At 44.4% G+C, this 22,699-nt stretch overlaps 1 protein-coding gene across 1 annotated transcript in view; it reads left to right on the top strand.

Annotated features, from left to right (window-relative positions):
* The window catches only part of LOC132391443 (substance-P receptor-like), a 100,879-nt gene extending 80,849 nt beyond the window's left edge, over positions 1-20,030 (top strand). The window contains exons 3-5 of the mRNA XM_059964655.1: positions 10,078-10,228; positions 11,152-11,348; positions 13,057-20,030. Of these exons, the coding sequence (XP_059820638.1) occupies positions 10,078-10,228; positions 11,152-11,348; positions 13,057-13,324 (616 nt within the window). The 3' untranslated portion in view covers positions 13,325-20,030. The remainder of the gene's footprint in view (positions 1-10,077; positions 10,229-11,151; positions 11,349-13,056) is intronic.
* Positions 20,031-22,699: the final 2,669 nt, after the last annotated feature.

Genomic DNA, 22,699 nt, shown 5'->3' with positions numbered 1-22,699 from the left:
GAACAAAATACTTCTCCCATAACACCTTCGCCACTGTCATCGCCTTCTGATCCTTAGTGGGAAATGCCTGAGCATAGCGAGTGTAATGATCGGTGATGACTAAGACATTCGCGGTGTTGCTGGAGTCAGGCTCAACCGACAGAAAATCCATACATATCAAGTCCAGAGGCCCGCACTCTGCAAGTGCGACAGTGGAGCCGCCAACGCTGGCAGGGTCTTCCTCCGGATGCAACGACTGCATCCCCTACAGTATTCTTCGACTTCCCCCCTCATCCGGGGCCAGTAGAACCGGTCTTTGAGTAATCCATAGGTCTTTTCCACCCCAAGTGTCCAGAATCATCATGCAAGGCCTGGAGTACAGTCTGCCGATACTTCTCCGGCAGGACCAGTTGCCAACGGCGGGGTTGGTCCTGAGGTGCCGTGACCCGGTACAAGACTTGGTTCTTTAATTCTAACCGAGGCCACTCCTTCAATTACAGAGGCATGGACGGGTGTTTTGCCTTCTCAGCCAACGCCACATCCCCCTTCTCTACCATTCTCCACACAGTGCCAAGACCCGGGTCATTCTGCTGAGCAGCAACCACTTCCCCCGGACTCAGTTCCGGCAACTGTTTAGTCCGCAGTGTGGTCAGGTCACGGTAAGCTAGGGGTATGGCGTCGTCAAAGACCCCCAAATGGTCTACGGCTTGCTCCAGCCTTCCTCTTCCCTCGGCCTTCACGGTGATAGCAAACTGACACATGGCCTTCACTCCAGGGGCAGGGACACTCTCCCACTCCTCGTCACTCTCCTCCTCCCCCGGCTCCCGACGAGACAAAGCATCCACATTGACATTCCGGCTTCCTGGGCGGTACTTCAGGCTGAAATCATATACCGACAAGGCTGCCAGCCACCAATGTTCTGTGGTATCCAGCTTAGCCAAAGTCAGAATATAAGTGAGAGGATTGTTATCCGTTCTCACCTCAAACCTGGCTCCGTACAGGTAATCGCTCAACTTGTCCACCACAGTCCACTTCAGCACCAGGAACTCCAACTTGTGATTGGATAGTTTCTCTCAGGTGGCGACAAGCTTCGGCTGACAAAGGCTACCGGTACATCTTCCAACTCGTACCAGTTAACAAACTTATCTCTGTCCATCTCGGCTCTGCTGCCTGCGCAATTCCACAGCCCCTAACAATCCAATCCAGGACGAGCACCCCACAAACGTAACACTTACCCAGCAGGCTGGTAAATATCTAGGGGAAAAGGAGATCCAGCCACTCACCAATCCCACCTCCCGTACATGCAGGTGCTGTGAGAATCAAGTTTATGCCGCACGTACACACACACACAATATCAAACTCACACCAGATACCGTTACAGAATACATTTCAAAGATTTTACTAAAACTAAAAGAGTACTATGCAATACAGTATATATGAAGGAAAAGAAAATAAAGTAAAAGGCACCAACTTATCAGGATGCAGTTCTGGTCTCATTATTTGAAGAAGCATATACTCACTGGCTTTGGAGGTGGTGCAGAGGAGGTTCACCAGGTTGATTGCAGAGACAAAGGGGTTAGACTATGAGGAGAGATTGAGTTGCCTGGGACTGTACTCGATGGAATTCAGAAGAATGAGAGAAGATCTTATAGAAACATATAAAATTATGAAAGGGATAGTTAAGATAGGGGCAGGAAAGTTATCTCCACTGTTAGGTGAGACTAGAACTAGGGGACATAGCCTCAAGATTGGGGGGAGTAGGTTGGTGAATCTGTGGAATTCTCTGCCCAGTGAAGCAGTGGAGGCTGCCTCAGTAAATACATTTAAGACAAGGTTGGATAGATTTTTGCATAATAGGGGAATTAAAGGTATGTGGAAAAGGCAGGTAGGTGGAAATGGGTGCATGGCCAGATCAGCCATCATCTTGTTAAATGGCAGAACAGGCTCAGCAGACCAGATGGCCTGCTCCTGTTTCTATTTCTTATGTTCTAACCTTAGGGGGTGGGAGGTATGAAGAAAAAGTATGATAGATGCATTTCACTCTTAGAGAGACACAGCAAGGAAACAGGTTTTTCTGCCCATGAACTACCTATCTAAACTAACTATACCTTAATCCACATTCCTACATCCCTCCTCCAGATTCTAGTCCAATTAACCTATCAACCCACATGTCTTTGGCATGTGGAAGGAAACTGGAGCAACTAAAGGCAACCCACACGGTCAGGAGAGAACTTGCAAACTCCACATGGACAACTTCAGGATTTAACACGGTCCCCAACACTTTGAGGCAACGGCTGTGCTAGCTGAGCCATTAAGTTGCTTGTGAACAAGTGCATGTGTGGGCGTAATTTGGTTGGATTTGTGATAAAGTTTCTGATAGAGAGCGGAGTACATTTGGCTGCGCTGAAGGGGATTGAAAATAGGGGAGGCTGGATGAACACGCTGTTGATGTCACCTTGTGTGGCTGAGCATCTGAGCAGATGTTCAGCTATAAATAGTTATGACCCTGCGACTGAATAACTGACTTGACACACTATACTCAAGGAACTTTCACAGCCTGACAAGAGGATATCTCAAAGCCAGATTCCTGCTTTGCACAGAAGATTCTAGGGAGGAAATGGCATAAAGTTCTCCCACAGCAGGGGTTCCCAAACTGGCATCTACAGGCCTCTTGCTTAATGGTATTGGTTCATGGTTTCATTGAAACATACAATGGAATAAATGCATTGTTTGAGTCAAATCAAATCTGCGAGGATTCTATTGGGCTGCCCACAAGTGTTGCCATGCCTTCAATGCCAACACAGCACACCCTCAACTCATTAACCCTAACCTGTACATCTCTGGAATGTGGGTGGAAACCGGAGTACCCAGTGGAACCCACGTGGTCACAGGAAGAACATATAAACTCCTGGCAGACAGCGGCAGGAACCAAACTACGATCGGTGATGATTGTCACTGGAAAGCAACTGCATTAGTCTCTATACTAATATGCCACCCACTTTCCTTCCTTTCTCTATAACTCCATATTTCTGCTTTTTCATCCATTCCTGGCTGATTACGAGTTTGGCTCCCTTTGCCATAAAATATTCAAATACTTTGCTTCCATGGTGCTTTGTGGAAGAAAGAAGTTCCAATGACCCACAGGCCTTGGAGAGTAAAAAAGGAAGTAGTGTCACCCACCTCTTAAATACATCACCCATGACCTTCAAGCAGTAACCACACTTCTAGATTCTCCCAGAAGCAGAACTATATTCCCCACAAGAACCATGCCAATGGTCCTCTGGAGATCTAAAGGGACATTAAGTCACTTTGGGGCAAGGTGTAGCACCTGCTTAGCACCCCCCCCCCCCCAAAATCAGGATCACATGAAGCCATGGGAGCAGGTGGTGGATGGTCGTATGAGCAGCTGGTGCATATCACAAGTCCTGGTTATGTGACCACTGACACCAGACAGACAATCTCTGAAGAGTATTGATAACAGCTGGGGTCACCCGTCTTGTAAAGACACTGCCCAGAAGAAAACAAACCACCTCTGAAGAAAAATTAGCCTAGAACAATCATGGTCATGGAAAGACCACAATTGGCCATGTCATATAACATAGCACATAATGAATGAATGAACAAGAATAGACTGGCCTTTGTCACCAAACTATTCTGAAGTTTGAACAGAGAAATGCCATTTTTATATACAAATTGATGAGTTGGATACAGATATTGATCCAATAGAAAGTTTGTACACTTCTGAATCCTATCATTTGCATATTTATGTACCACTCATGATACATATTTCATCTGTTAATAACCAATTCAAGGCAAATAATACTTGAGAATTAGTAAGATAACCGTCCAATAGTAAGATTTGCCCTAGAATCCTTCATTTGCATCTTTATCTAGCTTTGCTGTGCTTGGTGATTTTGTTCCGAAGCTTGAACAGAATAACTACACAAAGGAGAGTTGGGTATTTAAGGGCCATGTTCAGCCTGGGTGACTGCACTATGGCTACATCCACACTATGCCGGATAAATCCGTAACTGAAGCTTTTTCTCTTCGTTTTTACCCTCCGTCCACACTAAAACGGTGTTTTCATCTCCTGAAACCAGAGCTTTTCAAAAACGCTTTCCAAAGTGGATATTTTTGAAAACGCTGCTTGGGCAGATCAGTGTGGACGGGGTAACTGGAGACTTTTGAAAACGCTGTCAGATGGCAGCGCGCCATTTCATTGTTTTCTTGAATGCAACCTAACAATTTCATAACAGATGGCAATGAGACTGAAGCCAGAAGAGTTAGAAATGTACTCACCAAGTACTTTGACCTATAACTTACTGAATAAGTAAGTATACTGTACTCACTTTGCCATTTTCTGTCCTTGCTCGTATGAAGGTAGTTTCCCTATTTATGCAAGTACTTCTCTGACAATGTGTAACAGCCTAATGTAACATTGTATGTGAATACAAGATAACACTGATGAAGACATGTTTTATACATTTAACAAGGTGCTTTATTAATTGTGGTGAACTATGTGCCTGTCAGGACACGCCCCCTGCTGACTGCTCCTGTGGCTCCTCCCACAGGCCCCTGTATAAAGGAGATCTGAGGCCTGACGCTCGGTCTCAGTCTCCAGGACATTGTATGATAGACACTCACTCCTGGTTCCTTCTTCCAGTCAATAAAAGCCGATATCTCACCTTACGTCTCAGTGTGAGTTATTGATGGTGCATCATTAATGCAACAGAGTTAGTCAGTTTTTCAATGTTCGTCGTCAGCCGGGTCAATCTGTCCGTGAACTCCCTGTTGGTTGCCGCCGTACGCTCCAGTATTTGTTTTTTTTTTAGTTTTAAGTTCTCCTGCGTGACAACCAACAGCTATCCGTCATTTTAAGTTTTTCTAGTCTTTAACTATACAAACACGAACTTCTACGGTGAGATTCGACACCAAACATGTTGTTTGTTTTCGGTAGATGTGTCCTGCGCATGCACAGCAGGAGGAAACTCACCAAAATCTCTGTTTCAGACTGGATAGAGATATTTTCAATAACGCATAGTGTGGATGCCCATCGTTTTTACGCGAAACCGGCTTTTACAAAATTATCTGGTCTAGTGTGGATGTAGCCTATGTTTGCAAGCTGTCTCTGCTGCCTTATCATCTTGGCTGTTGCCTTACAGAACTTCCACATATTGAAAAGCCTGTACAAAGTGTCTGTGCTTTGTTCCATTAGCACACCATTTTAGCCCTTTTCATGTTGTGACCCCCGCCACCACAGGCCATTAAAATGCTAAAGGCGGCCATTAAAAGGCTTATGTAAATTTATCCTATTTCTGGAAGGTTAGAATCAAGGTATAACCCCACTATATAAAGCCTGATTGGATCACACTGGAGTATCGTGAGCAGGTCTGATTACCGTATCTTGTAGAGCATGTTTTGGGTGTAAATTGCATGCCAGAGTAATACATGGGCTTCGAGAGTTAAGTTGAGAAGAGGTTACACATAAATTGGGGCTGTAGTCTCTGAAATAGAAAGTCATAGGATTCCTTGAGCGGAGATTAACAGTGGCCATCAGATGGGTCAGGAGAAAATGAATGAGGGAGCCAGTGACTGCAAACACAGGGAAAAGAAGCAGCGTGGCATTTTATATTTTGATTTAGAGATACAGCATGGTAACAGGCCCAATATAACCAACTAACTGTAACCAATTAACCTTTGAATTTAGAATGTGGGAGGGAACTGCAGTGCCTAGATGAAACCCAGGTGGTTCACCAGGAGAAAGTACTAACTCCTTACAGACAGCAATGGGAATTGAACCTTAGTCTCTGTAACTATAATTGCATTATGCTTACTGCAGTGCTACTAGGCACAAAGGTATGATTTATTTTTTATGGAGGGTGCAGTTCTGAAAGCTGACTGAGACGAGACACGTAAGGATAAGATGTTTTTGCTGGGAGTTCTGAGATATGTTAGTTACACAGGAGAACAATTTTTTTTGAAGTGTTCTATCCTCAGAATTTTCTTTTTGCTTATGACAGACTGCTTGCAGCTGAACACAAATATAATTTCAGACTACTTGTATCACATAGGAATTTGGAGAAACAAGAAATAAACTTTTATTAAATATAAATTAACATAAAATTGATTGAATTATGGTGCTGATGTTTTGCAATATTGCAACTAAGCTAAAAATGTTTTGTTGATTACTTCATTTGTGCTCAGGGTCTGAGACTTCTGGCTTAAGCGTCCAACAATATTCAGCCGGCATTGATGGATTCCAGTTGCCCTGATACCATTTCTCCATGTCCACAATATCCTGGAAAAACCTTTCACCTTGCTTGCCACTGACAGGACCAAGGCTTGCTGGGAAGAAGTCTAAACAGAATGCAGGAAATGGTTTTGTATGCTTGAAGCAGGTTGTCAACCAGCTGCGTGCAGTTTAGTGTTCTGTAGTTGAAAATAAGAACATTTTCAACAACATCTTTGACCGCCTTACATGTGATTTTCTCCGGTCCCACTAGAAGTTCTTTGAATTGTCTGTCATTGACGAGCTATTTAATTTGTGGACCAGCAAAGGTGCCTTCCTTAATCTTGGCATCAGTTATTCTGGGAAACATTTCCCTTAAATATCAAAATGCTTCATGGAAATTTATAGCGTTTTTAGAAGATGTCCTGGCATGGAGCATCTTCCCTGCCTAAGCATGCCCAGGCATTCCGGGACAAGATAGAAAACTTCCCAGCTCACATTGTGGGCAAGATTTTAATCGACTTGAATTATGAATTGAAATAGCAAATATAAACGATTTCAAAAACTGGTGCATTATAGTGAAATTTCATGGTGATTTTCATGATCAACAGCCCAAAGTCCATAAGATACACCCAAAAGTATTCAGGAAGCAAAAGCTTTGCTATTTAGTATTATTGCACCCTGGGGCAAGTGAACATCAATATCAGAGAGGATGGAGCCTTCAGATGGCTGGGCATAGGGGCATTAAATAGTTTCCCTGCTTTTGATGTTGCCATTTCATTTATTCCTCACCCACCCTGGGATATTGGAAAGCTTCTCCTTTATCCCCTTACCCACTTGTAACAAGCAGCAGAAGCCATCTTAAAGCCAACACCTTCACCAAGCACCTTTGCTCCATCCACCATGCTGGCCTGGATCACCCAGCAACCAGCCACTTTAATTCCATTTCCCAGCCCCACACCAACATGCCTCCTCCACTGTCACATCGAGGCTATACACAAATTAGAGAAACAGCACTGCATTTCCACCTGGGCAGCCTCTACCCTGTTGGCATGGACATTGAATTATCAGATGTCTGGTAACTGCTCCATTTATATTCATTTCTGTCTCCTCTAATTCAGCTGGTTCCAATCATCCTATCTGATTCCATGCCCCAGCCCCTCCATACTCTATCATTCTCTCCTACCTGATTCCTTTCTCAGCCATTTGTCACTTTGACCTTTCACCCCATTGTCTGACATCATTTCCGCTCTCCTCCCTCCCTCATCCATTCATCATCCTCCTTGCTCACCCGAGTCCACCTATCGCCTCCCAACTCTTGCTGCATCCTTTCCCTCCACTTTCTTATACCAACTAGCTCACCTCTGTCTTTCAGTCCAGATGAAAGGTCTCGACCTGAAACTTCAGCAGTCCACTTAGCTTCATAGATAATGCCTGACGCACATTATGATGTGCTTCTGGTTTCTGGTCGCTCCTTTTTTCTGTTGCTATTTTGGACGATTTTGATCAGCGTGGCCTGCAGATAATGAACCACATAGCTCCAAGATTGAACTGGACTGAGCTAAGCTGGACTCTTCTGATTTTGTGTTTTACACTCTGAGTCTTTAACACTGTTCTTCTGTTTGTGCAAATTGTTTTTTTTTGCATGTGGGGGAAGGGGGTTGATATTTTTCTTTGAATAAAGGTTCCATGGTTTTCATTGTTTCATGGCTGTCTGTAGGGAAGACAAATCTCAGGGTTGTGTACTTTGATAATAAATGCGCTTTGAATCTCTTAACCCACTGAGTTCCGGCCGCTTCTAGAGCTGCTCCGGCTTAAGGCCAGTCTGAATCCCAAGATGGCTGTTGGTGAATCCTTGTAAAGTAGGCATGTGAACAGATCCCAAGGGAAGAGTTTGCTGAAGATCTCGCAGAAAAAAGTCAATATTTCCATAAAATTATGGAATATTCAGGCTTTGTTGACCGTGTTGTTCATTTTCATTTAAAGAGGCTATATTGTCACACTGGCGAACTTTGTTTAAGAGGATTTTAAAAGTGGAATGGGAACCCCGGTGTTTATTGTTCCTGAAAGATCAAACCCATACTCCTTAAAAGTATCACCTGATCTTGTCAACTTGCTGACAGCAAGATGGGACTTTAGAGAGAAAGACAGGTCTCTTTAAATGAATGAAGACACCAGGGTTGTCTTGGACTTCATAAAAACAATCATAAATGTGTGTCTCCCGCAAAATCATTTATTCTTCCCAACCCAGAAGTCCAGGTTGAGCCATGAGATCCACACTCAGCTGAGGGCCAGATCAGTGGCAGTCAGGTCAGGTGATGATGATACAAGAGGTCATTCTAGAGCGCATTTTTCAGGAAGATGAACCCACAGAAAGCAGCTAGCCCAGATGGGGTGCCCAAAGACCTGTGCTAGTCAACTGGCCGGAGTGTACGCTGAGATCTTTAACCTCCTGCTTCAATAGTCTGAGGTTCCCATGGGCTTCAAGCAGCCTTCAGTTATACCAGTGCTTAAGAAGAACATAGCAACCAGCCTCAATGACTATCATCCAGTAGCACTTACATCCACAGTGATTAAGTGTTTTGATAGGTTGATGATGAAACATTTTCAACTCCCGCCTAGGAAGCAACTTGGATCTTCTCCAATTTGCCTACCGAAGCAACAGGTCCACAGCAGATGCCATCGCATGGGCTCTTCATTCAACCCTGGAAAACCTGGGCAGCAAAGATGCATACATCCGGATGCTCCTTATCGACTACAGCTCAGCATCCAATACCATCATCCCCTTAAAACTAATAAATAAGCTCTAAGACCTTGGCTTCAATATTCCTTATACAATCGGATCCTTGATTTTTTCACTTGCAGATCCCAGTCAGTTTGGATTAGTAATAACATATTCTTCACAATAACCTTCAGCACTACAAGGCTCAGTGCTTAACCTCCTGCTCTACTTGCTTTATAGTTATGACTGTGAGGCTAAGCACAGCTCCAATGCCATATTTAGGCTTGTTGAAGACACCACTGTCATTGGCTGAATCAAAGGTGATGAGGAATCAGTATATGGAAGGGAGACTGAAAATCTGGCTGAGCAGTGTCACAACAGCATCTCTCACCCAATGTCGGCAAGACCAAGGACCTGATTATTGATTTCAGGAGGGGGAAAGCTGAGATCCATAAGCCAGTCCTCATCAGAGGATCAGAGGTAGAGAGGGTCAGCAACTTTAAATTCCTTGGTGTTATCATTTTAGAGGATCTATCCCAGGTCCAGCACATAAGTGCAATTAGGAAGAAAGCACAACTGCACCTTAGAAGTGTGTGAATGTTCAGCATGACATCAGAAACTTTGACAAACTTCTATAGATGTGTGATGGAGCATCCAGTATCAAGAGATTCCCACCACCCAGGCTGTTTTTCACTGCTGCCATCAGGAAGAATCCCACGATCCTGATTGGCTAACTTACATTCCTAAATTGGACGACAAGGATCCTCATCTTAGCCACGGACAAAACACACTTCCCAGCATGGCACACTACTTTTACAGAAAACTGCTAATATAAACTACCTCAGAGCATAGCAGTAGAAAGCTTAACCAGGGCAGTACACTTACAATATTTAATTTATGCATTTTGTTTATTTATGCATAGTTCATCTATTGATCTTATCCTTACTTTCCTAAGTTATTGTGTGTTATGTGTACTGCTGTGTGCTTTACACTGTGCTCCAGATAAACATTGTCTCATTTGACAATATACATGAATATAATTAAATGACAATAAACTTGACTTGATCTAGAACTCCCCAGTAAACCTTCAGGGATCAGAATTGCTAGATGGTAATCTTCTCTGACTGTTGCCAAATCTTCCAAACAGGTACCACGTCTGTGTGATAGCCCTTGTCTACTTCATGCCCCTGATTGTGATGGGGTTTACCTACACTGTTGTGGGCAGGACGCTGTGGGCCAGTGAGATCCCAGGGGATTCCTCGGACAGATATAGGGAGCAGCTCAATTCCAAGAGGAAGGTGAGTGAGGTCTTCTGTTGATTACTTTCCTCCAGCAAATGGCATTGCCAATTGGGAGGATTGGGAGAAAGGAAACTCCCATTGAAGGCAATTGCTCTAGTTTTTCAATGAGTAACAATGCATAAGGAGTATCAGAACATAATCTCCTTATTGTCCATTGGATAGTGTGCATTAATCTTTCTGATTAGTTCGTGGAACTTTGAAACAGAAATATTCCAGAAGCTTCTATATGTATGTGTCTATCTATATGTCTATCTATCTATCTGTCTATTTATCTACCTATTATTTATCTATCTGATATCGCAGGTGGTAGGGTGGACATACGTCTCTACCAAAAGAGGTATAAGGTTCTCCTTGTTTCCACTAACCTGCAGATCACCCTTGGGCAAGGTGTAGCACCTGCTTAGCCCCCCCACCACCCCACCTCCGATCGGGGTCAGGTGAAGCCATGGGTGCAGGTGGTGGATGGCCGTATGAGCAGTTGGTGCATATCACGTCCTGGTTATATGACCACTGATACCAGGCAGACAATCTCTGAAGAGTATTGATAATGCCTGGGATCACTAACATCATAAAGACACTGCCCAGAAAAAGGCAAACTGTAGAAAACCCAGCCAAGAACAAACATGGTTATGATCGCCCATGTATATAGCACAGCACATAATGAATGATCAATCTGTTTAACTGCCTCTCCAACTGCTTGTCTAGTTGGCTGTTTGTCTATCTCTCTTTCTCAGTCTTTCTATCTATCTCTCTAACTTTCTAACTGTCTATTGTCGTACTGTTCCTCCAAGCAGTTGCTTTGCTCAACAGTACAGAATGCAAGACGGAACTGAGCGAGTCTGAGCTTGCGGTGTGGTTTGGAATCTGGGTCTGAACATGAGGAACTGGCCATCTGATGGTTGTCCCTTCTGCCCTTGCAGGTGGTGAAGATGATGATTGTAGTGGTGACTACCTTCGCTGTGTGCTGGCTTCCCTTTCACATCTACTTCCTGCTTTCCCTCTTCCACCCTGATATCTACCTGGAGAAATACATCCAGCAAGTGTATCTGGCCATCTTCTGGCTCGCCATGAGTTCCACAATGTACAACCCCATAATCTACTGCTGTCTCAATGAACGGTAAGTCCAAACACAAGGCAGGCTCCTCCTGCTAATGAAGAATCCTCCAGGGTTAGCAACTGCTAAGTTAGAACTTCCTGACACCCACTTCCTACCAACTTTGCACCTTGGTGTAACTTTCGCCAGGCAGATGTGTTTGTAACAGACACAGAGCACAAATGTTCACCGAGGGATTAATGTCCATAAAGTCTTGTTCATTGAATTAGTAAGACGGGTGTCAGTACCTCTCTTGTTCTTCATCCAAGTGAGGGTTTTGCAAACACACAGTGCCCCAGAGTGTGGCTACAGTCTAATCAGCTGTGGGATAACTTACAACCCTTTTCATTTTCATTTGGATGTGAAGTGCAGGCACACATACATGTTCAGACTGGCACATATTCACACACACACACACACACACACACACACACACGCACACACACACACACACACACACACACACACACACACACACACACACACACACACACACACACACACACACACACACACAGATACAGAAATGGACACACAACAGCACACACGAATACCCCCACATACACATACACCTGCACTTACAAACTGAGTCTCACACTTATTGACCGGCAAAAGTGTTTCTACGCAGTGTCAGAAAGACTTTGGGAACAGGGTTGTGAGGGATTTCTCACCAGTGTTTCTGTACTTTAGAGGCATTTTGTGTGTATGGGTGGGCAGATGAGTTGGGGAATGGTGATGAAATGCAGATGGACGTGAATGCTTGATCATTAATTTTAAAAGTAGCTTTTCTGCTGAGAATCCCATTTAGAGGCAAGGTGCTCAACTTTGCCGATATTTAGTTGGTCACCTCATGGGATGGGGGGGACCACTGCATTGGGTACCCACGTGGCCAGCTGGCTGATCCACCTTAGATGCAGGTAATTGTTAGTGTGGAGTTCCATACACATCTGTACAGAACTAACTCCTGACCTGCAGGGGGTGACACATTTCCTTTTTCTCATCAACGTTCTTAGAAAAAGGAAATGTGTCACCCCCTGCAGGTCAGCAGCTTATTTTAACTATAAGCTTCATGTTCCATTTTTTTTAATCAACTGGACTTAAATTCCACAGGTGGGATTTGAACTCACAAACCTGTCCAGGCAACTGGTTTATTGACCCAGAAGCAAGATCAAAATGATACCAATGCCTCATAGGGTAGCCACGCACAGATCCATCCATAATCTTTAATTCTTCTTTTACATCTCCTAGTAACTGGTCACCCTCCTACTCTAACACCAGTAGGTTCCACTGGAGCTAGGACATAGCTGGTGAGGAAATGTGAGCCTTTTACACTTCAACAGCAGACTGTAGAGATATAGAGCGTGGAAATGGACTCTTTGGTCCAACTCATCCAAACTAGTCGCATTTGGCCACCACAAACGATCTCCAAGAAAAGCTCAGCAGTTCAAGTCACATCAGCGGGAGGAATGGAACTGGTGACATTTCAGGTCTTGGTTCGGAGCTTTGACCTGAAACCACGGCTGTTTCTTTCCTCCCACAGATGCTGCTTGACCCACTGAGTTCCTCCAGCAGATCGGGTATTGCTTCCCAATCCAGCATCTGCCAACTCTGGTGTCCCCACCCACCAGCAGATAGCCCACATCCCTCAGAATGTCTCACAACCCCGCTAAACCTGCCCAAGTGTCCCCTTGCTGGGACACCATTAAAACCTCATGTCTGGTTTGCCTTGCAGGTTCCGCGTTGGCTTCCGCCGTGCTTTCCGCTGGTGTCCGTTCATCAAAGACACTGACTATGAGGGTCTGGAGATGAAGTCCACCAGGTATTTTCATACCCAGAGCAGTATGTACAAGGTCAGCCGCATGGAGACCACCGAGGTCAACCTAAATGATGATGACACTGAGGAGAATGAGAAGGCTGTACACTTGCCTCTGGACCTCTCCACCAATGGGTCTGCACGCCACTCTTTAAAGGCTGGTTCCAACCCTACCGGCACCTACTGAAGACCAGATCCCTACTAAGTGGTCAGCCAAAGCACGAGGCCCTCAGACTGGAGAGCAATAAGAGATTGAATGATTCCGAACAGGCACCGTCTAATATTCAGATCTGAGGAGCTGGCCAATTTACTGTAATAATGCAAGATGGGCCCTCCTTTGGGATTGGCAAACTAGGGGGTCTAAGACAAGACAGGAACACCAATTTGGGCACCGGTAACATGCACAGTAGACCTTCAGCACATGATCATTGATGGTGTCAGCTTGAAACTAAAGCCCTTCCCCACCCTTTTAACAACACCGAGATTTGTGCTTATAACACTCGGGACCATGCACCGGGTTACTGAAGCTGTGAGTCTGTAAATCCCCATGACTGTGCACAGGGAATGTAAACTACCATTGTGTTCCTTCACCGCCCACTGCAACCAACACCAAGCTCACCATTCCCTATATCTAAGCACTAGTTACCTTTAAGATTGAAGCTCACCAGATCAGTTGACCCAGACACAAAGTGTACAACAATATACCTACCAAAGGATTGTTCTAGGATTGTTGAAGTTCAGGCTACTGGGTGAACTTTAGTCCAGTCCCTTTGGTCCATCTGCTGTGACAGCCAGGATCTCCTGGTGGTCAGCCATTTTGTTCCCATACTGTCCATGGCCTCCTCTATTGCCAAAGTGAGGCTAAACACAGATTACAGCCACACCTCCATCAGGTTTCCTACCTGATGGTACTAACATCAATTTCTGATAACTATTTCCCTCTGTCCTTCAACCTCTTTTTGTTTTATGTACTTCTCTGGCCCCTCCTCTTTCCTCTTCCCTCAACTCCTGACCTGTCAAACATCCACTTCCTCCCACTTGTCCCCCACCTCATCCTGACCTGTCAATCATCCACAGCTTGCTCCCATTTCTTCCCTGTCTCTTCCTACTATTCAGTCACCATTCCCTCCTCCCACTTGTTCCCCACCTCCTCCTGATCTGTCAGTCATCCACATTTTCCTCCCATTTGTTCACCTTCAACACCTGTCCTGTCAATCATTCACAGCTTCCTCCCACTTGCTCCCCACTGCCTCCTTACCTGTCATTCATCTATTCCTTCCTCCCATTTGTTCCTCACCTTCTCCTCCACCTTTCCATACACATACCCTCTTCCCACTTGTTGCTCACCTCCTTCCCTTTATTCCATGATCTATTGTACTTTGCTATCAAATTCCATCTTCCCCACCCCTCTATAATCCCCCAGCCTCCCAAATTCTCATTATCATTCCCCTTTTCTCACTTTCCTCACCTTCCTACCCTCTCTTTCATCCAGATTCACCTATTACTCACAAGCTTGTGCTTGTGCTTCTCTCCACACCATTCTATTCTGGCTGCTGCCCTCTTTCATTTCAGTCCAATGACGGGTCTCGGCCCAAAATGTCAAATGTTCATTTGCCTCCACAGTTGCTGCCTGACTTGCTGTGATCCTCTAGTCAGAGTAAAACTTGTTCTTGGTTGATTACCACTACTGAACTGATGAGAGCACTAGACACATCTTTGTTTGAGTATCCAATCATTTTGAACAAGTGTGTTGGAGGGAAGAGGGTATATAGGGGGGAACGGTAGATCTAACATAATGAGTTCAAGGGATTTAAGACAACTGGGGGGAAATGATATAGGGGTGATAACATCTGTGGAGTGGAATGAAGAATTGATGTTTTGGCCCAGAACAGGAAAGGAAGGAAGAAGAACCCAGAATAAGAAGGTGGGAGGAGGGGGGAATGGAGTACAAGCTGGAAGGGTTAGATGAAGCCATGTGAGAGGGCAAGTAGGTGCATGGGGAAGGGAAGGGTGAATTGAGAAGCTGGGAGGTGATAGGTGGAAAAGGTAAAGGGCTGAAGAAGAAGGAATCTGATAGGAGAGGAGAGTGGACCATGGGAGAATGGGAAGGAGAAGCACTGGTGGGGGATGATAGGCTGTTGAAGAGAAGGGGTGAGAGGGGAGCCAGAATAGGGAATGGAAGAAGAGAGAAAGGGGAGTGGGGAAAGCTATCAGAAGTTGGAGAAATCGGTGTCATGTGTCAGGTTGGAGGCTACCCAGATGGAATATGAGGTGTTGCTCCTTCAACCTGAGACTGGCCTCATGGTGGCAGTAATGGTGGCCATGAACCAACAGGTCAGAACAGGAATGGCTAATGGGATTAAAATGGTAGCCACCGGGAAATACCACCTTTTAGGGTGGATGGACCAAGAGTGCTCAACGAAGTGGTCCCCCAATTTATGCCGGGTCTCACCCGGTGCACTGGATGCAGGAGAAGGCCCCAACAGATTCAGCCGCAAGTCTTTCTGTCCCCTACTTGTCAGCCTGAATAGGGGTTCAAAAAGCAAAGGCACTGCCTTTTAGTGGGATCTGACAAAGGAGGGAGGAAGGAGGCAGCATGGTCATCAGATGGTCATCCAGTGACTGCGGCCACCTTGGTGAGCAACCTTGGTGAGCAACCTTGGACAGCAACCTGTCCCACCAGCAGCTGGCAGCTGCTTTTGCACCTACGTGATGGTCTCTGCAAAACAAAGCCCAGAAGTACCTCGGAGAGAACTAAAGAGCGGACTGTGCTCCACTGGAGATCCCAGAGTCACAAGTGACTGCAGATGCTGGGATCCAGAGCAATGATCTGCAGGCAGAACTCAGCAGAGTAAGTGGCATCCGGAGGAGGAAAGGAACTGCTGACGCATGGGGTTGAAATCCTGCACCGAGCCTTAAGCCCTAAGCTCTTAAGTGCATCTGTGTCCTGACAATTGCCTCCCTCCCATGGATGCCCCTCGATCCAGTGAGCTCCTCCTGCAGATTGTATGCTGCAGAATGAGATCTTTAATGGCATAGGACTATCCTTAAGAATTTGAAATGGGATGTTTAACAGTAAAATGGGGAAAGGGAAAGGGTTTTGGAAGAGGTTTCCAAAACTTAGGGGCCTTTAGGTTTCCAAAACTTAGGGACTCATAGTAGCAATTGTGATTTTGTCAATGTAATTAACACGACATCACGTTTTATGTACACACCCAGACTGGTACAGGCCAGAGACCATCGGATTCTGAGGCAACCTCACAGACAGCCACATGAATCTTGTAGAGTCAGGCGGAATGCTGTACCTCTACCTTAATACAGTACGAGTTAGCATGGCGTTAGTCCACAGTTCATCTCCTTCTGCCTGTGTTTTCAATCTGTGGAAGACATGATTAAGTTGCAATTGTTTACATACTACAGCGTAAAGGCTCCTGATGTCTTCAAAGCTGTGGATGGGGAAGTGCTGGAGATCCTGAGGAGCAGAGTGATGATTGGAGAGTTGGTGACATGGGTTGTGACTCAGACTGGAAGTCCCTCCAGCAGTGGTAGATTGTTGGTTTCTTCCTGGGTTATCTGAGTTCTGTTGCTGTATCTCTCCCTTGGCACAGAATTCTCCTCCTCGTTTGGAACCAATGAAGGGCTCTGCTCTTCAATATCAGCACATATCACTGGCTTCAAATGACAGAATTTATGCTTTCTCCTGGTCAAGGTAACTCTCGAGGCAGCAATAATTATTTTGCTAATTCTTGAGGTTCAGTGTTGCAGGCAAGACCAAGGTTTATTGACCAAATTCTGGGAACGAGAGATAGGGTTGGGGATTGCCTTTAACCCACAGGGAGCAGCCTCTTGGAGGTGATGGGAAGCATTTACGAAATTTCACCTGACAGCGACATCTGAATGAAAACTCAACGAGCTGTACCTATTGGGCCTGAGCAGAGAAAAGGGAAAAGACCACTTTAGGCAGGTATGAGCATGATGGGCCAAATAGCCTCATTCTGAGCTGTAAAACTGAAGGATTATGACGTATTAATATCATAGTTAGTGTAAAACTGAAGGATTATGACGTATTAATATCATAGTTAGTGTTTCAGTGGACTCACCATACCAAAAATTGTTCAGCTTGCACAAAGACGTAGTCAGGAAGATACACAGTGCACGTTGCTCCAAAACAGATTTTGAAACTGGATTTAGAAAAAGTTCGACAAAGAGATGTAAGATTTTCACCTTACTTGAATAAGCATCAGTTCTGCTTATGATATTATGTTATTGGTGTTTCTCTGCCCAAAACAATCTGTGTAGAATTAATTTTCAGTACATCTTTTAGTGATACAACATTGAAATCTGTCGGTTGAGATTTCCACTTAGCCCTTGAAAGAAAGTCACATCCTCCATCCTCAAATGAATGAATTAGACAATAGACAATAGACAATAGGTGCAGAAGTAGACCATTCGGCCCTTTGAGCCTGCACCGCCATTCTGAGATCATGGCTGATCATCTACTATCAATACCCGGTTCCTGCCTTGTCCCCATAACCCTTGATTCCCCTATCCATAAGATACCTATCTAGCTCCTTCTTGAAAGCAAATTAGGGAGTGAGATTTTCCTGAGATGAATGAATGGGGGGCCACAATAATGTAGCGGTTAGCGCAACACTATTGCCCCTCAGGAGCATCAGAGTTCAGAGTTCAATGTTGGAGTTTATACGTTCTCCCCGTGACTGCACGAGTTTCTTCTGTGTGCTCTGGTTTCCTCCCACAGTTGAAACATGTTTACCGGTTAGTAGGTTAATTGGTCATTGGAAAACGGTCCTGTGATTAGGCCAGAGTTAAATAGGTGGGTTGCTGGGCAGTGTGGCTCGTTGTTTCACACTGTACCTCTAAATAAATTAAGCACAGTAGTGTAGTGGTTAGCACAATGCTTTACAGTACAGATGACCCGGGTTCAATTCCCACGCCTGACTGTAAGGAGTTTATACGTTCTCTCCACGACCGCATGGGTTTGCTCCGGGTGCTCTGGTTTCCTCCCACAGTCATACCAGTTTACAATTGGTCATTGTAAGTTGTCCCATGATTAGGCCTGGATTAAATCTGGGGATTGCTGGGTGGTCTGGCTCGAAGGGCCAGGAGGACCTATTCCATGATTTAGCTCAACAAATAAATAAAACTTCCAAACATTCATTTAATTGAATAACCTCCTCACGTGAAGTATGATTCAATGATTTAAAATCAGGTGAGGTTCCTGGGAATGAGGAATATATCTTAGCTTGTAAGGGATCATCTTAGTTAATAGTTCTAATAGACAATTGAAATCAAATTGATAAATTTGATAGCTGATTTTGTTGCAAACTTACCCATCTGGGGACTCTCAAGGATTGTAGTGGGACTGACAATAATTGCTCTGGCTTGCTTCAGTTCCACTGATTGCTGTACTTATTGAGCAAAAGTGTTGCCTATCTTTTAATTTTATTGACGTTGTTGATTCCATTTCTTAGCCTGACCGTCACTGTGAAGCACAACTGTGGTATTGCACTGTCCCCTTGTGGTTATATTGAAAGGCCAAACGAGGCATGTGTTTTAGTAGGTTTGGACGTAGAACACTGGAACATATAACATTAGAACACAGTACGCGCCCTTCAGCCCACGGTGTTGTGCCGACCTTTTAACTTCCTCTAGCACAGGCGTTCCCGACCTTTTTTATGCCATAGACCAATACCATTAAGCAAGGTTGGGTACCCCTGCTTTAAAATCAAAATAACCCTTCCCTCATACATAGCACCCAATTTTTCTATTATTTATGTGCACTGGGTTCACCAATTAATATAAAATATTTTTTTACTGAATTGCTCTTCTCATATAACGGACAAGAGAAGGTATATTAGTGGGGGAGCGAAGCTTATGAGGTTCCGTACGTTAACAGATTTCACCCAGCTGTCAAGAGGATCTGTTTAATGCACATAATTCATTCCAGCTTCTTTCCGCGCTTAATTTGTGTAGAACGACAGTGCTGTCCGTGTCCTGGACCTCGTCCATTTATTATGGGGTGTTTAACTTGTCAATCGAGGGCGGAATTTTCCTTTGAAAGTCGTTGTTTCAAACCTCTCCTTCCCCGTTCTATTTTTATACAAGGTTCGTTGCCAAACTGCCTGCACTTGGAAAGGAAGCCCTTTGCCAAGCCAGGGCAAATCAGGAGAGAGGAGAAGGTGACCCTGTGATCCAACTGGCATCTCAGAGCTTGTTATAGCTCCTCAAATTCGAACTCCAAATCTTTTGATGCGAGTTTACTTTTTGTATACAGGACTGAATGTAGCATTGTCATGCAGAATCCTCTTTTTTTTTAATTGGTTTGCACTGGTCACATGGCGCACTGGAGTTTCATGGTTGCCAGGAAACGCTTGGATTCTAACTCACATTCCAAACGCTGGAAGGGTCCGTCTGCACAGGACTGGTAAAACTAAAGCAGTCTGGATGACTAATCCAAAATACCTCTCCCTCAGTTAAAAGTTGTACACAAGCTCTTTAAATGCAGCTATTTTAAAAATTCAAGTGCAGAAGCAATTTTCAAAGTCAAATGCTCCCGGAATAAAAAAGAAGTTTGGCAGTCGGTGTTAAAAGTGTTAGTCAGCGCTTCGTCTTTGCTCACTCTTTTGTCTAATAGCCGGTTTTATTTCAAGTTTGACTCGGAGAACTTTGGGTTCTGCTCATCCACCCTGAGACCGTGGGTATTTTCCCGGTTTCCTGAGTATTTCAGACTCCACTGTGCCCCTTCAGAAGGTTCCTTACTTAGACGTAATAAAGGAGCAAAATTCGAATCTCAAATGTCAGGGAGAGTGAATAAAGGCGAATGAAATCCGAGTTCAGTTTTTGTCTTAAAATTCATATTTAAATCTTTGTTACAGTCGCTTGGGGGGTGGGTGGGGGGGGGAGGCAATGAAGTTTGGCTATTTTTTGTGTAACAGTCACGATATCATTGCTTCCGAAATAAACGGTCAAAGAAAATTTCGAGTTCCCATCAGCTCTCGGCTCATTCACGTAGTTTCCTCGCAACCACGAAGCCATTCATGCGCCACAACGACCAAGCCAAAGGAAGAATATGCAGGAAGTTTAAATAAGTGCTGAAGTGTTCAATGGAATATGCTTTGATATCTAACTTGGTGTACACTACATTTTATTTCCGGCTCCGTGTGAAACCCGTGCTGTGCTTTGTACAATGATGTCAGTGATAAATGGTTTTTCCCCTGTCTTGGATTGGAGTATATGAATAAGATGAAATAAAAAAATTATGTCTTTCAAAATCTTTCTGAAGCTCTCATCCGTGCCAGTTTGTACCTCTGATGAAAAGGAAAGAATGAAAATCAAGTTCAGTATCACCAGCATATGTCTTGAAATTTGTTAACTTTACGGCAGTAGTACAACGAAATACATGACAAATAAATATAGAGAAAAAACTGAATTGTAGTAAGTATATTGAAGTCTATTAAATAGCCAAGTTAAAAATAAGTAGAGCAAATAAAGCAAATAAAAAGTAGTGAGGTCGTGTTCAAGGGTTCAATGTCCATTCAGAGATCGGATGGCAGAGGGGAAGAAGCTGTTCCTGAATCGCTGAGTGTGTGCCTTCAGGCTTCTGTACCTCCTACCTGATGGTAACAGTGAGAAAAGGGCATTTCCTGGGTGGTGGGGGTCCTTAGTGATGAGCTTCCTTCCCAAGACATTGCTCCTTGGAGATGTCTTGGATACGACAGAGGCTAGTACCCGTGATGGAGCTTACTAAGTTTCTGCCACCTCAATCCGCACCCCCCCCACCCTTCATACCAGACAGTGAAGCAGCCCGTTATAAGGAAAGACTGAATAGGTTAGGACTTTATTCCTTGGCATGTAGAAGATTGAGGGGAGATTTGATAGAGGTATGCAGAATTATGAGGGGTATGGATAGGGTAAATGCAAGCAGCCTTTTTCCACTGAAGTTGGGTGGGACTACAACCAGAGTTCATGGGTTAAGGGTGAAAGGTGAAAAGTTTAAGGGGAGCATGAGGGGAAATTTCTCTCAGAGGGTGTGAGTGTGTGGAATGAGCTGCCATCACAAGTAGTGTATGCAGGCTTGATTTCAATGTTTAACAGAAGTTATATAGGCATATGGATAGTAAGGGTATGGAGAGCTATGTTTGTGGTGCAGGTCAACAGGAGTAGAAAGTTTGAACAGTTTGGCATTGACTAAATAGGCCAAAGGGTCTGTTTCTGAGCTGTACTATTCTATGACTCTGAAACTGGGGTCAAAAAGCATTTAATTCCAAAGGGACACAAGGTTCTGTAGTTGCTGGAACTCCAGAGTAATACAAAATATGCTGGTCAGGCAGTATCTACAGAGAGGAAAAACAGCTGACATTCGAAATGAAAGAAGCAGCTGGGAGATGATAGGTGGACAAGGTAAAGGGACAAGGAAGAAGGAACCTGATAGGAGTGGAGAGTGGACCACGGGAAGGAAGAGGGGGGTGGTGATGGAAAGCTAAGGAGGAAGAGAAGAGGTAAGAGTGGGCCAGAGTGGGAATAGAAGAAGAGAGAAGGTAGAGGCAGAAAGTTTACTGCACATTAGAGAAATTGATGTTCATGCCATCAGGTTGCAGAATACCCAGAGAGAATATAAGGTCTTGCTCCTCCAACCTGAGAGTGGCCTCATCATGGCAGCAGAGGAGACCATGGGCTGACATGCCAGAATGGGAATCGGGCCAGAATTAAAATTGTTGACCACCAGGAGATCCTGCTTGTTGGAGACAGAGTGAAGGCACTCAACCAATCACTTCATATCAAGGACCAAGAATTAGCTTTACTCACCATGTACAAAGGAGTCTGGTTAATTGGGATACCCATTTATTTGGGACAATTCTTAAAGAACAAAAACTAAATCACTAAAATTGTCAGGATTATCTTCATTCACTTAGGACACTACCTTTTATCTGGGATAGGAGACAGTTACTGAACGGTTTCTAATTAGTGACAGTCATGTGCCTTTGTGCTTGGACGTTAGAGCAGTCAGTTTTTAAATAGCATCTATTGTTCATGTTTGTGTTCAAAAAGCATTGATTCTTGTCACTGGTAGATGGCAAGAAATAAGCAGTAAGGCAACTTGGAACTGTTTTGCTCAGCACAGTTTCAGGAATTCAGGCTTGGAGATGCCAGAAATGGCCAGGAGAGAAAATGAAATGATTTCACTGACCAGTGACTTATTGGCTGGAGATGAAGAAGAATTTCTTAAGCCACAGGGTGGAGAATCCGTGGAATTCTTTGCAACAGCCAGCTGTGGAGGCCAAGTCTTTAGGTATATTTAAGGCAGAGATTGATTGATTCTTGATTGGTCAGGGAATGAAGGGATATGGGGAGATGGCAGGAGACTAGGGCTGAGAGGAAAATTGAATCAGCCATGTTGAAATGGTGGAACAGACTCGATGGGCCAGATGGCCTTAATTCTGCTCCTATATCAATGGTCTTATGAAGCCAGTGAGAGTATGCACTCAACAAGCTCCCACAGCTGCACTGTTCATTACCTGACCACCTATTTCATTAAGAATAA

The sequence above is a fragment of the Hypanus sabinus genome, chromosome 1 (assembly GCF_030144855.1).
Source record: "Hypanus sabinus isolate sHypSab1 chromosome 1, sHypSab1.hap1, whole genome shotgun sequence".
NCBI lineage: Eukaryota > Metazoa > Chordata > Chondrichthyes > Myliobatiformes > Dasyatidae > Hypanus > Hypanus sabinus.
Note: the sequence above shows the minus strand (reverse complement) of the source record. Positions and strands in the feature narration are given on the sequence as shown.